This window comes from Dendrobates tinctorius, unplaced genomic scaffold, assembly GCF_039654945.1.
Source record: "Dendrobates tinctorius isolate UK_male_01 unplaced genomic scaffold, ASM3965494v1 ptg000257l, whole genome shotgun sequence".
Taxonomy (NCBI): Eukaryota; Metazoa; Chordata; class Amphibia; order Anura; family Dendrobatidae; genus Dendrobates; species Dendrobates tinctorius.
This window is the reverse complement of record NW_027361924.1, coordinates 7,570,944-7,584,614: the sequence shown is the minus strand read 5'-3', so window position 1 is coordinate 7,584,614 and position 13,671 is coordinate 7,570,944. Positions and strand designations below refer to the sequence as shown.

The following is a 13,671-nucleotide window of genomic DNA, read 5'->3' as shown; positions in this document are numbered from 1 at the left end:
AGAAATAAAATAAATTTTATTGAATATATAAATCTAAAAACCAGGTATAAAAATGCAAAATGCCGTAAAGGGACACCAAGCAGAAGATGAGGTGAAAAAATGCACAAAATTATTAATAATAATGATGACAATGGGGATAAAGCATATGTGAAAGCTCCCCCTATAAAGTAGCAAACTATGCTCGGGAATATAAAGCTTAATGTCATCAGCACCTCTATGTAATCAACACCCCACTTGTTGGTGCAGCCGGATAACAGTAAGTGAAGTAACAGCAATTACATCACAATTACATGGAACCTAGTGACCAGATATGATGATAATGCTATAATAGCTGTAACAAGACTGTATACTAGGTGCCAGAATAGGTAGACCTAAAATAATTAAAGTAACATTACCGGTAACAGGTGGCTACAGTAGTCTGCTCGGCATCCTCGAGGTAGGGGTGGGGGGACGCCGAGCAGAAACAAATCGATGTATAAAAGAGGATAACCCAGAGAGCTATCAGGTAGAAACAGTGATCCAGGGATATGAAATGGCTCTTCAATCATCTAGGAGCTTCTCTAGTGCTCTCATATATCAGTGGTATACCCCTTCCATTTGAGAGCTATGTACCAGTGAGAGTTGGATCTTGTCACTGTTATGTTTGTGTCTGGAAAATAGATAATATACTAAAAAACTGCAACTGACCCTTCCAGTTCCTGCACAGACTATAATTCCTGACCCTACAGTGCCTAGTGGTTCTCACGTGAGCAGAGATATCACTAACTACAGACTAGAAGATGGCAACTTGACCTAAACTGCCTAAAAGGCCGTCAAGTTGCTTCACATTCCTACTTAAAAATCTGTAGGGGAGAGCAGAGTGTGAATTATATACCAAGGGGAAGGTATGCTGAACATAGGAAAGATCCCAGCATTAGTAAAGTAATCAACGAAATACTAAACAAAGAAAACAGTAAGTACTGTTAACAAATATACTGCCTACTTCCTAAAGACCAATGGAAGTGCAAAGTATTACAAAGAAACAGCAAAGTGACATATTTTTAGCTGGAATTTCAAAGCCTGGCTCCGAAAATCAACAGTATGTCAGAACATTCAATTGAATCTATCACCAGAAGGAAACGTCAGCGTTGGGACAGAATATAAAGTGGCATCCGAAAGGTGATGGGCAGACCAATGAAAATAAACCAATGTAAAGCTACACAGACTACAGCCAAAATAGCAGAAACCAAACCCTCAGAAAAAAATGTGTCTCCTGTTGCTCGGCGGAAAGAGAATCGGCCACAGAGCACAAGCTCGAAGGATTGAATCCAGGAGCACGACAGTATCCCCATTTCTATGAAAGGCCACTGGACCCTCAGAGTTCCCCAACAGCTGATGCCGCTGACAGAACTCCCTCACTAGGCGGCCCGCATGCAAATTCTCTGCATCAACCAAGGAACTATATTCCGGACCGAAACTATTCCACTTGCCATCGACATCTCACATATCTGGAATCCAATACTCACTCCCCCTCATATTCCAGAACAAACATGATAAAATATCATGGAGATATGACACAGAGAAATCAACTGTCTTGAGGGCAGCAAAATCATCAGCAGCCAAGAGGAGAAGTCAGTAACCTTCCTGGTCATATCAGTGATGTATGACTGAAAATTCCTTTATGAACTTACGAAAAAATTAGCCAACTAGCTAACCTTAAGAACCTCTGTGAATCATTAAGATTACTGGTTGCACCCAATCAAGGACGGCCTGTACCTTAACGGCATCCATCTGAGCACATCCATAAGACCTACATGGGAGAAGAACTTCACATTCAGTCTCAGAAAAAACACCCTCAAAATTATCAACAAAATCGTGAGGAGAGCTCCTAGATGACAAGGATTTGGGTAAACAACTTGAAAAGCAGAAATTCTCCCAAGATGTAACTTTGTGAGTCTCCCAATTGATGGCAGGATTGTGTTTTAGCAACCAGGGCATAACCAACACAATTTTAGCTGGCAAAGAAGGAAGAGCCATGAATTAAACGGAATCTGTTCTTAAAACATGCATACATTCTCAATCTTAGAAGTAACATAAGTCTGTATTAAGCCTGGCTCACACTTCCGTTTTTTCAAATCCATCACAATCCGTCGTTTTCCGTTAAAAAACGGATCCGACATTTTTTTTGGCGAATCTGTTTTTTTCCCATTGACTTGCATTAGAGGCGGATTTTGACGGATGGTCATCCGTTGGATCCGTTTTTTGAAGGATCTGTCAAAATTTTGGTGTCCGCTGACTTCAGTGGACGGACAATGCAACGTTTTGTCAGCGGCAAAATAGCGGATAGCAACAGATCCACTGCTATCCGCTATTCGTTATAATGGTCGCCTATGGGCTGCGGATCCCTTGCCAACCGTTTTGTGACGGAATCCGGCAACGGATCCGCTTTTGAATTTCGTTGCCAGAAATTTAACCCCAAATTCCGTTCTGCCGGCAGAAAATCTCTCTCTCTCTCTTCCCAGACTCGTTTCCTTTAAATTTCAGTCACTAACTTACTAAAGCGGATCCGTCAAAAAATGGATCCGGTAGCATCCGTTTGTACCACAACGGAAACGGATCCGTTTTTTCACAACCTGGCGGATTTTGACTGACGTCAAATAACTGAAATGTGAAACAGGCCTAAGACAGAACCTGAGTTAACAAATGCAGAGTAAACTATGACTCAAGATTTGGTAGCCAAAGACACTTGCAAAAAAGCAGCTAGTAGTCTGCATGTGAGATAACCTCAAACCTTAAGAATCAGTGTCGTTACATATTAGTGACTCTTTTCTTTCCTTCTCCTTATGAACTAGCCATCTCCACCTTTCTCGACCACTTCACCACCTGGCTACTCCATTTCCTTTCTGCTGACATCCCCACCATCATCATGGGCGACTTCAACATCCCCATTGACACTTCCACCCCGGCTGCCTCTAAACTTCTATCGCTCACGGCTTCCCTCGGCCTCACTCAATGGTCCTCTGCGGCCACTCACAAAGATGGTCACACGCTGGACCTTATCTTCACCCGTCTCTGTTCCCTCACTAATCTCAATAACTCACCCCTCCCCCTGTCTGATCACAACCTACTGACATTCTCCTCCCTCTCCTCTCCTACTGTGCAACCCCCGTTCCATAAACTCGCTCACCCTCACAGGAATCTCAAACACCTCAATTTACAATCACTCTCTGAATTCCTTCTCCCTCTGACAGACATAGCTTCCCTTCATGACACAGATGCTGCTGCCACCTTTTATAACACCACAATAACAGCAACGCTTGATTCGGCTGCCCCCCTCACGCAGAGTAAAACTCAAACAATCAACAGGCAGCTGACCAGCCTGACCAAAGAACTGAGACGGGTTTCAAGGGCCGCTGAGCGGAGATGGAAGAGAACCCATTCTACTGAGTACTTCAATGCATACAAGCAGTCCCTTGCCAGCTTTAAGTCCACAATTTCTGCCGCAAAACAAACTTACTTCGCATCTCTCATATCATCCCTGTCTCACAACCCTAAACAGCTCTTCTACACTTTCAATTCTCTACTCCATCCCACAGCACCTCCTCCCCCTCCTCTCATTTCTGCCGAAGACTTTGCCTCCTTCTTTAAGCAGAAGATCGACACGATCAGGCAAAACTTTGGCCCGCAGCCACCAATGCCCCTCTTAGCCGCTCAGCCCTGTTCTGCAAAAGCCAGCTTCTCCACCATGACAGAAGATCAGCTCTCCACCCTTCTGTCAAGATCACACCTCACCACTTGTGCCCCCGACCCACTCCCGTCTCACCTCATCCCTAACTTGGCCACAGTCCTCATCCCATCTCTAACACTCCTTTTCAACCTTTCACTTACAAATGGTGTCTTTCCCTCATCCTTCAAACATGCCTCAATCACACCCATCCTCAAAAAGCCCTCCCTTGACCAATCCTCTGTGTCTAACTATCGCCCAATATCTCTTCTCCCTTACGCCTCAAAACTACTGGAACAGCATGTATATCTTGAACTGTCCTCCCACCTCTCCTCCTGTTCCCTCTTTGACCAATTACAATCTGGCTTTCGACCACATCACTCAACTGAAACTGCCCTAACTAAAGTCACTAACGACTTACTAACCGCCAAGAGCAAGCGACACTACTCTGTCCTGATTCTCCTGGACCTGTCCTCTGCCTTCGACACCGTAGACCATTCCCTCCTGCTACAGACTCTCTCATCTCTTGGCATCACAGACCTGGCCCTATCCTGGATCTCATCATACCTAACAGACCGAACATTTAGTGTCTCCCTCTCACACACCACCTCCTCACCTCGCCCCCTGTCTGTCGGTGTTCCCCAAGGCTCTGTCCTAGGACCCCTACTATTCTCCATCTATACCTTCGGCTTGGGACAGCTCACAGAATCCCACAGTTTGCAGTATCACCTCTATACCGATGACACGCAGATCTACCTATCTGGACCTGACCTCGCCTCCTTACTGAATGAAATCCCACAATGTCTGTCTGCTATCTCAGCCTTCTTCTCTGCTCCCTTTCTCAAACTGAACATGGACAAAACAGAATTCATCATCTTTCCCCCATCTCACTCAACCCCTCCACCAGACCTATCCATCAATGTCAACGGCTGCTCTCTTTCCCCAGTCCCGTACGCTCGGTGCCTTGGGGTGATCCTCGACTCTGTGCTCTCTTTCAAGCCACATATCCAAGCCCTCGCCTCCTCCTGCCTCCTCAAACTCAAAAATATTTCCCGGATCCGCTCATTCCTCAACCACAAAACCACAAAAACACTAGTGCATGCTCTTATCATCTCCCGCCTGAACTACTGCAACCTCCAACTCTCTGGCCTACCCTCTAGCACTCTGACTCTGCTCCAGTCCATCCTACACTCTGCTTCCTGACTAATCCACCTGTCTCCCCGCTATTCCCCAGCCTCCCCCCTATGCCAGGCCCTTCACTGGCTTCCTATCGCCCAGAGGCTCCAATTCAAAACCCTAACCATGACATACAAAGCCATCCACAACCTGTCTCCTCCATACATCTGTGACATGGTCTCTAGGTACCTACCCACACGCAACCTTCGATCATCTCAAGATCTCCTTCTCTACTCCCCCCTTATCTCTTCTTCCCACAACCGCATACAAGACTTTTCCCGTGCTTCCCCCATACTCTGGAACTTCCTGCCGCAACACATCAGACTCTCACCATCAACGGAAACCTTCAAGAAGAACCTGAAGACTCACCTGTTCCGACAAGCCTACAGCCTGCAATGTTCCTTGGTCTACTGTACCACAGCACGACCTGCTCTACCCACTCCTACTGTATCCTCACCCATCCCTGTAGACTGTTAGCCCTCGCGGGCAGGGTCCCCTCTCCTTATGTACTTGTGTGTCCCTTGTCTTACACATGTTTACTATACTTGTCTATATTTCCCCTTTTCACATGTAAAGCGCCATGGAATAAATGTCGCTATATAAATGCATAATAATAATAATAATAATAATGAATGATTGCATCTAAACCACTGAACAATTTGCATGACCGGTTTTAGGCAAAGTTGGGCCCTGGAAAAAAGTTTAAAATTGGGCCCCAAATGCTAACATATTGCACATCACATAGAAATATGTTGGTTGTATTTACATGCGCTGAGTTCAGGCCTTTAAACGAGCATGGTCGACAATAGTGAAGTCGCTCAACGCTTGTTCTCGGGCCTCTTTATACCGGCTGAGAAAGAATGATGGGGACAGAACAATCACTAATTATTATTATTTATTTATATAGCGCCATTAATTCCAAGGTGCTGTACATGAGAAGGGGGGTTACATACAAAGTTATAGATATCGTTAACAGTAAACAAATTTACAATAACAGACTGGTACAGAGGGGAGAGGACCCTGCCCTTGCGAACTTACATTCTACATTCACTAATAAATCAATCTCTCACCATACAGTATCATGTTATCAGCAGCATATCTGCAGCTTACAATTCAATCACTCGATGAACAGGCACCATTTTGCTTGTTTAGATAATACACCCATAGTCCTTCACATAATATAATACATCTCATAATCCTACACATAGTATAAAGCACCCCATAGTCCTCCATATTATATAATGCACCCCATAGTTCTCCATAAAGTATAATGTGCTTCATATCCCTCCATATACATTAATACACTCCTCTTAGTCCTCCAAATATTATAATACACTCCCCATAGTCCAATGCACTCCACATAGTCCTCCACAGTATAATACGCTCCCCATAACCTTTCTATAGTATAATGCACTCCCCATAGTCCTCCATATAGTATAATGCACCCCCATAGGGTTCTCTATAGCACAATGCACTCTTCATAGTATAATGCACTCCCAATAGTCCTCCATATAGTATAATGCACCCCCATAGGGTTCTCTATAGTACAATGCACTCTTCATAGTATAATGCACTCCATAGTCCTTCATATAGTATAATGCATTCCGCATAGTCCTCAATACAGTATAATGCAGGTCTCATATAGTATAATGCAACCCCAATATAGTATAATGTAACCCATAGTCCTCAACAGAGTATAATGCAGCCCCTCTCAGAGTATAATGCAGCCCCCCTCAAAGTATAATGCAGCCCCCTCATAGAGTATAATGCAGCCCCCTCAGAGTATAATGCAGCCTCCCTCATACAATATAATCCAGCCTCCATCATACCGTTTAATGCAGCACCCTCAGAGAATACTACAGCACCCTCAGAGTATAATGCAGACCCCATATAGTATAATACAGCCCTCCTCAGAGTACAATGCAGCCCACCTCATAGAGTATAATGGAGCCCCCCAGAGTATAATGCAGCCCCCTCAGAGAATAATGCAGCCCCCCTTAGAGTATAATGCAACCTCCCTCATACAGTATAATGTAGCCCCCCTCAGAGTATAATGCATCCCCCATGCACAGTATAATTCCGTCCCCACACACACAGTATAATGCAGCTCCCATACACACACAGTACAATGCAGACCCACACACACATAATATAATGCAACCCCTCACACAGTATAATGCAGCCCCCCATACTCTCAGCCTCCATCATACAGTATAATGCAGCACCCTCAGAGAATAATGCAGTGCCCTCAGAGTATAATGCAGACCCCCATATAGAATAATGCAGCTCCCTCAGAGTACAATGCAGCCCCCCTCATACAGTATAATATAGCCCCCCTCATAGAGTATAATGCATTCCCTCACACACAGTATAATGAAGCCCCCCACACACAGTATAATGCAGTCCGCATGCACACACAGTATAATGCAGCCTCCAAACACACATTATAATGCAGCCCTCCACACACAGTATAATGCAGTCCGCATGCACACACAGTATTATGCAGCCTCCAAACACACAGTATAATGCAGCCCTCCACACACACAATATAATACAGCACACCACACACATAGTATAATGCTGTCCCCCAAACACACAGTATAAGGCATACACATATATACAAACATACACACAGTATAATGCAGACACACATATATAATACTTACCTCTTGCCATTCCCTTGCTGCTCTGGCTTCTGCAGCACTTCTCATCAGCTCCACTGCTGGCACAGCATGGCGCACGATGAAGTGACGTCATCGCATGCTGAGTTACAAGCAGAGGGGAATGATCGGAGAGGGAGCGTCATCTGACACTCTCTCCACCATCATTGCTTTCAACTGTATCTGCATCTATGATGTCGATACGTTGAATGCAGAATGTGGGTGGTGCCAGCCCCCCTGACTCAAGGCCCCATAGCAGCAGCGTGGTGTGCCACTATTAGCGACATGCCACTGGCTGGGGGCCCCTGTGGAGGGGGGCCCTAGACAACTGCCTAGTCCGCCTGCTCATAATGTAGGCCCTGCCCATTCGCAGTACAAACAGAAACGAGCAGGTGTTTCAAGTTTTATTCCCTCCTTGGACTCTCTGCTGGCCCCAATATGCATCAGTTCTCCCTACTCATTTTGATGACTGGGACAAATCACAAATACACCTTCAAATTTTTTCTTATCTCTAAGGTGTCTGTTCAAATGTACTGCCAATTACATGGCCTGATCTAGGGACAATGGGGAGTAACTATAAACCATCATATCTCATATCTGACTAGTAAGACCCTGGCAAAATTAACTGTGGAGAGCAGGGTCATTGCAGAAAGTCTCCACTGACCAGTATCTGAACTGAGTGCACTACTCCTCCAGACTACGTGTTCCCTGAACGAACCTGAGGATCATTGATTCAGCTACTGCAACTTTATAGGGGTTGTAATGAATGAGCCCCAAAGCAGAGAAAAAAAGCATCTACTGAGGAAAGCACTGGAGAATTATCAAGCAGAGAAAATTTCCAAGCCTGAGGATCTCCACGAAGCAACAACAGAGCAATACCCACAGGTTGATTCTCAGGACAGAGACAATTAAACAACTTACATGAAGAAAGAAAATGGAAAACTTACTTCAGTCCCCATCAAAACAATCTGGCAAATTTACCATAGGCTCAGAAGGTGGTTTTAAATGTTGTAGAACCTGCGTGACAGCGGGTAAACAAATGCTGATATTGCTGCTTAATATCTGCCACCTTCAATGACAAGGACCACAATTGCGCGGTCAATGTGTACACAGTGTTCATGATGGCTTCTTAGCACACACAAAAAGTGGAGTGGGCTGGTGATAATGTTATGCTTGTATAGCAACTCACTCAAGAAAATAGGTAATATATTAAATAAACTGCAACTGACCCTGCCAGTTCCTATCCAGACTACAGATCCTGACCCTGCAGTGCCTAGCGGTTCCTACGTGAGCAGAGAGAGAGCACTAACCACAGTCTAGGAGATGGCACCTCAGACCTAAAATGTCTAAAATGGAATAGAGTTGCTTGACATTCCTACTAAAGAATGAGAGGGCAGAGCAGAGAGTTAATTAACTACAAGAGTAGAAATGTGCTGAACAAAGGAAAGATCCCAGAGTGAGTAAAATAAATAACGAATTACCAAACAAAGAATAAAGCAAGTACTGTTAACAAATATACTGTCTACTTCCTAAAGACAAACAGAAGACAAGTGCAAAGTATAGCAAAGAAACAGCAAAGCAAAAACACTTAGATGGAATTTCACAGACTAAATTTTTTCTCAATTGAGAGTGTAGGCAAACGATAAAATATCATGCAAAGTGAGGCTCCCGGAAACAGACCCAACACCCATTTACTGACTTTACAGATCCCATAGATCACCACCCAATCCCTATTATGATGATATTTGGATGCTCCCAGAATAATCTTGTCATGCAGGTGATTTACATGGTGTGTGCACTGCTCTGCTCCTCCCAGTGTAAGGCCTTCTCACTGAGCACCCTTGTTAAACACTTCCAACACTGTTACATTCTCCTGTTCCTGGAGAGTCCCAACCTGACTATAGAGAGGCACGGCCAGACTCTCCAAGAATTTAAAACCACTGTATTCTCCTGAGTTTTGCTTTCCAGGCCTATCTCCTGCCAGCAGTGGATATATGAGGCATCTCCTCCCTCCACACCTCACCTGAGCTTAGTTGCTAGCTGCAGTTCATCAATAGTTCCCTGTCAAGGTGCATTATTGATTTCACACTCCTTTTACTGACCCGACTTGTTTACTCATTTAGTCTGATCTGTCTGCTCCTTGCATCCATATTTTATCCTGTATTGCCCGACCTATCCTCAGATAGTTTGACCACATCTTTGCCCTCATCCATCTGTACCTCGCACCTGTGCCTTTGACCCTCCAGTCAACTGCTGCAGACTCGGGGACTGCCCTGGAGTGGCACTTGGTGAATACCCTAACAGCCCAAGCCTATCCTCACCATCCGTGGTTCTAGTGAAGACCAGGTAGTCATTTATAGCTACAACCCTCCAGGATAAGCCCAGAGAGTGGTTTAGGGCGTTCACACACACCATTGTCACAAGGCTCATTTACTGACATTGTCAAATTTGGCCTAGCACACAAAGCTTCTGTCCTGGATCAGCATAACATACGTAAGTTAGTCACAAAGTGGTCAAACTTTTTATATAGATTCTATTTCCAAACCTTAAAATAATTTATATATTTATTTATTAGTCATTAAGGAAATAAGATCCCGAGAGAAAAGCAAATGATAAACCAGGGAGATGATAAATAGAATAAAATAAATCCTACTAATAATAACATGGGACTCACATGAGCTCAATAAATGGATGACAATATAAATTCTGCTCTCCCGACAAACAAGATTCAGCCACAGACATACAATAAGAAAACATAATTCATCGCATTAGGTCTCTTTGTTCCATTCTTCAGCATGGACACTCTTAGAGGTCTGTGTACACAGCAAAATGCGACGCTCAGTGTGTTTTGACATCTTTTTATCATGGCTTTTTCTTTAATTTGTCATTGGAACAGACAAACTTATTTTCACTCTACAAAGACATCAATGACACCTGGGTGCTCATGATTCTGTCATTAACTCTCTGATTGTCCTCCATACCTTAACACGTTTGGCAAGTACCAACCACTGCATACATGAAACACCCAAGACCTTCCATTTTTTCTGCTTTCAACACATTAACTTCAAGAAACAACAGTTCAGTTGCCTCCTAAGATATCTCAACCCCTAACTGATGGCATCGAAATATTCAATGGTTACCTGTCTGTAGTTTTGAGGTTCTAGATGGTCGATTTATACCAAGATCAGAACATCTCTAGTTTGAACTATGGATCAGAACATTATATTACTTAACAACGATGACCACTATGGGACAGGGCTGTGACAACCTCTTATTACCTTTCATGAAATAAAAGGAAGCAGACAAGGATTTCTCATTCAGCACAAAAAAATCCAACTGGAATATAAAAGTCTTGTTTAACGTAAGAGAGAGGAGGATATATCTCTCCCAATCTTAATATTATGTGATAGGGACAGTCGCGTTTTTGAGAGTTTCCATTCTTTCTGTGGAGGTTCAAAAATATTATAGAGTAGAATATGAAATTCTAAATATATGGGAAAACGCTTCTGGTTGTGTTCACACTCTGATTTGAAGATTTAAGGGAACCAATAGAAGGGGGAGGGCGAATAATTACATTAGATACAGGTGCAAACTAACACAGTAGCTGTAATTAATCAGAACTATTGGTAGCCTAAGTATATTAATATTGATAAGATTTGTCAGAAGTTGGAAAATTGAATGTTTTATTTTGGTATTAATTTTTACACTGTTTTTCACAAGTTTCACAAGGATAAATCCACTGAGATGATATTATACCTTTCCATGGAGAACTACACGTCTGTTCCTAGAGAATTCCACATTTTGCCCTTTTTCCATAATTCTGACAGATCGCCTCTCATGGTCGGGATCTTCGCAGTGTTCTACTCGCTTGGAATACTCATGAATGTGCTGATCGTTACTCTGATCTATGTGGATGAGCAGCTGCACAGCCCCATGTATCTGTTCCTCTGTAACCTGTCCTTAGTGGACATGTGTTATACGACAACTATCATCCCGAAACTATTACATATACTTTCATCTGGAAAACACAAGGTGTCCTTCTGCCAATGCTTCACTCATATGTACTTCTTCTTCTTGGCTGCCGGGACAGAAAATCTTCTGCTGTTCACAATGGCCTATGACCGGTATGTCGCCATCTGTAAGCCCCTACATTATCATACTATATTGAGTAAAAAAGTCTGCTTCATCTTCACGGCCGCCATGTGGTTTATTGCATCATTAAACTCATGTTTAGTCACAGTCCCGACCTTGAAGATGTCCTTCTGTCGTTCCACCACAATCCACCATTTCTATTGTGATGCAAAAGTCTTAATGAAGATCTCATGTGCTGGCAAAGAGATAGTTTATCTGGTGATTTATTTTGAGTTATTATTTTTTGGACTTTGTCCATTTTTATGCAGTTTGACATCTTATGCAAAAATATTACAGGTTATATTTCGTATAAAATCCAGGGATGGAAGAACAAAGGCTTTCTCCACCTGCTCGTCCCATCTCATCGTCATCATGCTATACTACAGCACAGGAGCATTGGTGTATTTATTGCCAACTACTAGATACTCTGATATTCTGGATCAGGTCTTCACTTTGCTGTTTGCCACAGCCACGCCAACGCTAAACCCACTGATATATGGTCTGCGGAATAGAGATGTGAAGCGGGCGGTAATGAGACTGCTGCAACTAAAGAGACGATCCGCCATAGACTAAGGAATTGTATAATGTAGGGATTGCAAAAAAGGGGGAGACAAAAAAGCGCAATAGGGTCTTATCCACGTTACAAAAGACAGTATATCATGAAATATGCTCACCTGGTTAGGATGAGATAAGAGCGTGTAGGTAGCGGCTGCTGCAGATCCACAGGTCTTCAGTGACCAAAGAAATGATGAATCCAAAGGGAGTTTGTAGCTATATTCCGCGCTGCCGCTTTAGACAAATTCCAGGAGAATGCTGTATGATTGCAGTGGTTTTATTCTACGCGTTTCAGGGGTCTCATGCCCCCTTCATCAGGAAATACCACCAGGTGGTATTTCCTGATGAAGGGGGCATGAGACCCCTGAAACGCGTAGAATAAAACCACTGCAATCATACAGCATTCTCCTGGAATTTGTCTAAAGCGGCAGCGCGGAATATAGCTACAAACTCCCTTTGGATTCATCATAATGTAGGGATGAGAGAGCATCATCATGGGTATTCGGTAATCCAGTAATGAAGTACTCGCGGTTCTCAGAACATAGCAAGTATTTCACTACTCGCCTCGCACTATTCGGATCTCCCGCCCAGTATTTGCCAATCACAGTAATGCCGCAGCCTTCTTGGTTGTGGGCGGCATTACTATGATTGGCTGGCTGCCCAATGTCATACATGAGTCATAGGCTATGACACATAGCCTAAGAGTCATAGCCTGGCTCTACAGTCATGGCCAAAAGTTTTGAGAATGACACAAATATTAATTTTTACAAAGTCTACTGCTTCATTTTTTCTAATGGCAATTTGCATATACTCCAGAATGATATAAAGAGTGATCAGCTTAACAGCAATTACTTGCAAAGTCAATATTTGCCTAGAAATTGAACTTTATCCCCCAAAACACATTTCAACATCATTGCAGCCCTGCCTTAAAAGGACCAGCTAACATCGTTTCAGTGATTGCTCCATTAACACAGGTGTGGGTGTTGATGAGGACAGGGCTGGAGATCAATCGTCATGATTAAGTAAGAATGACACCACTGGACACTTTAAAAGGAGGCTGCTGCTTGGCATCATTGTTTCTCTTCTATTAACCATGGTTATCTCTAAAGAAACACGTGCAGTCATCATTGCACTGCACAAAAATGGCCTAACAGGGAAGAGTATCGCAGCTAGAAAGATTGCACCTCAGTCAACAATCTATCGCATCATCAAGAACTTCAAGGAGAGAGGTTCCCTTGTTGCCAAAAAGACTCCAGGGCGCCCAAGAAAGACCAGCAAGCGCCAGGATCGTCTCTTAAAAGTGTTTCAGCTGCGGGATCGGGCTACCAGCAGTGCAGAGCTTGCTCAGGAATGGCAGCAGGCAGGTGTGAGTGCATCTGCACGCACTGTGAGGCGGAGACTCTTGGAGCAAGGCCTGGTCTCAAGGAGGGCAGCAAAGAAGCCACT

The 13,671-nt window shown here is 43.7% G+C and overlaps 1 protein-coding gene across 1 annotated transcript; it reads left to right on the top strand.

Moving 5' to 3' along the window:
• Positions 1 to 11,301: 11,301 nt before the first annotated feature.
• LOC141069305 (olfactory receptor-like protein DTMT) lies at positions 11,302 to 12,243 on the top strand. Its single transcript, XM_073558755.1, has one exon. The coding sequence runs from the start codon at positions 11,302 to 11,304 to the stop codon at positions 12,241 to 12,243; it is 942 nt and encodes a 313-aa protein (XP_073414856.1).
• Positions 12,244 to 13,671: the final 1,428 nt, after the last annotated feature.

Excerpts from the sequence above, each read along its gene's own strand:
- LOC141069305 (XM_073558755.1), top strand. The coding sequence starts at position 11,302 with ATGGAGAACTACACGTCTGTTCCTAGAGAATTCCACATTTTGCCCTTT.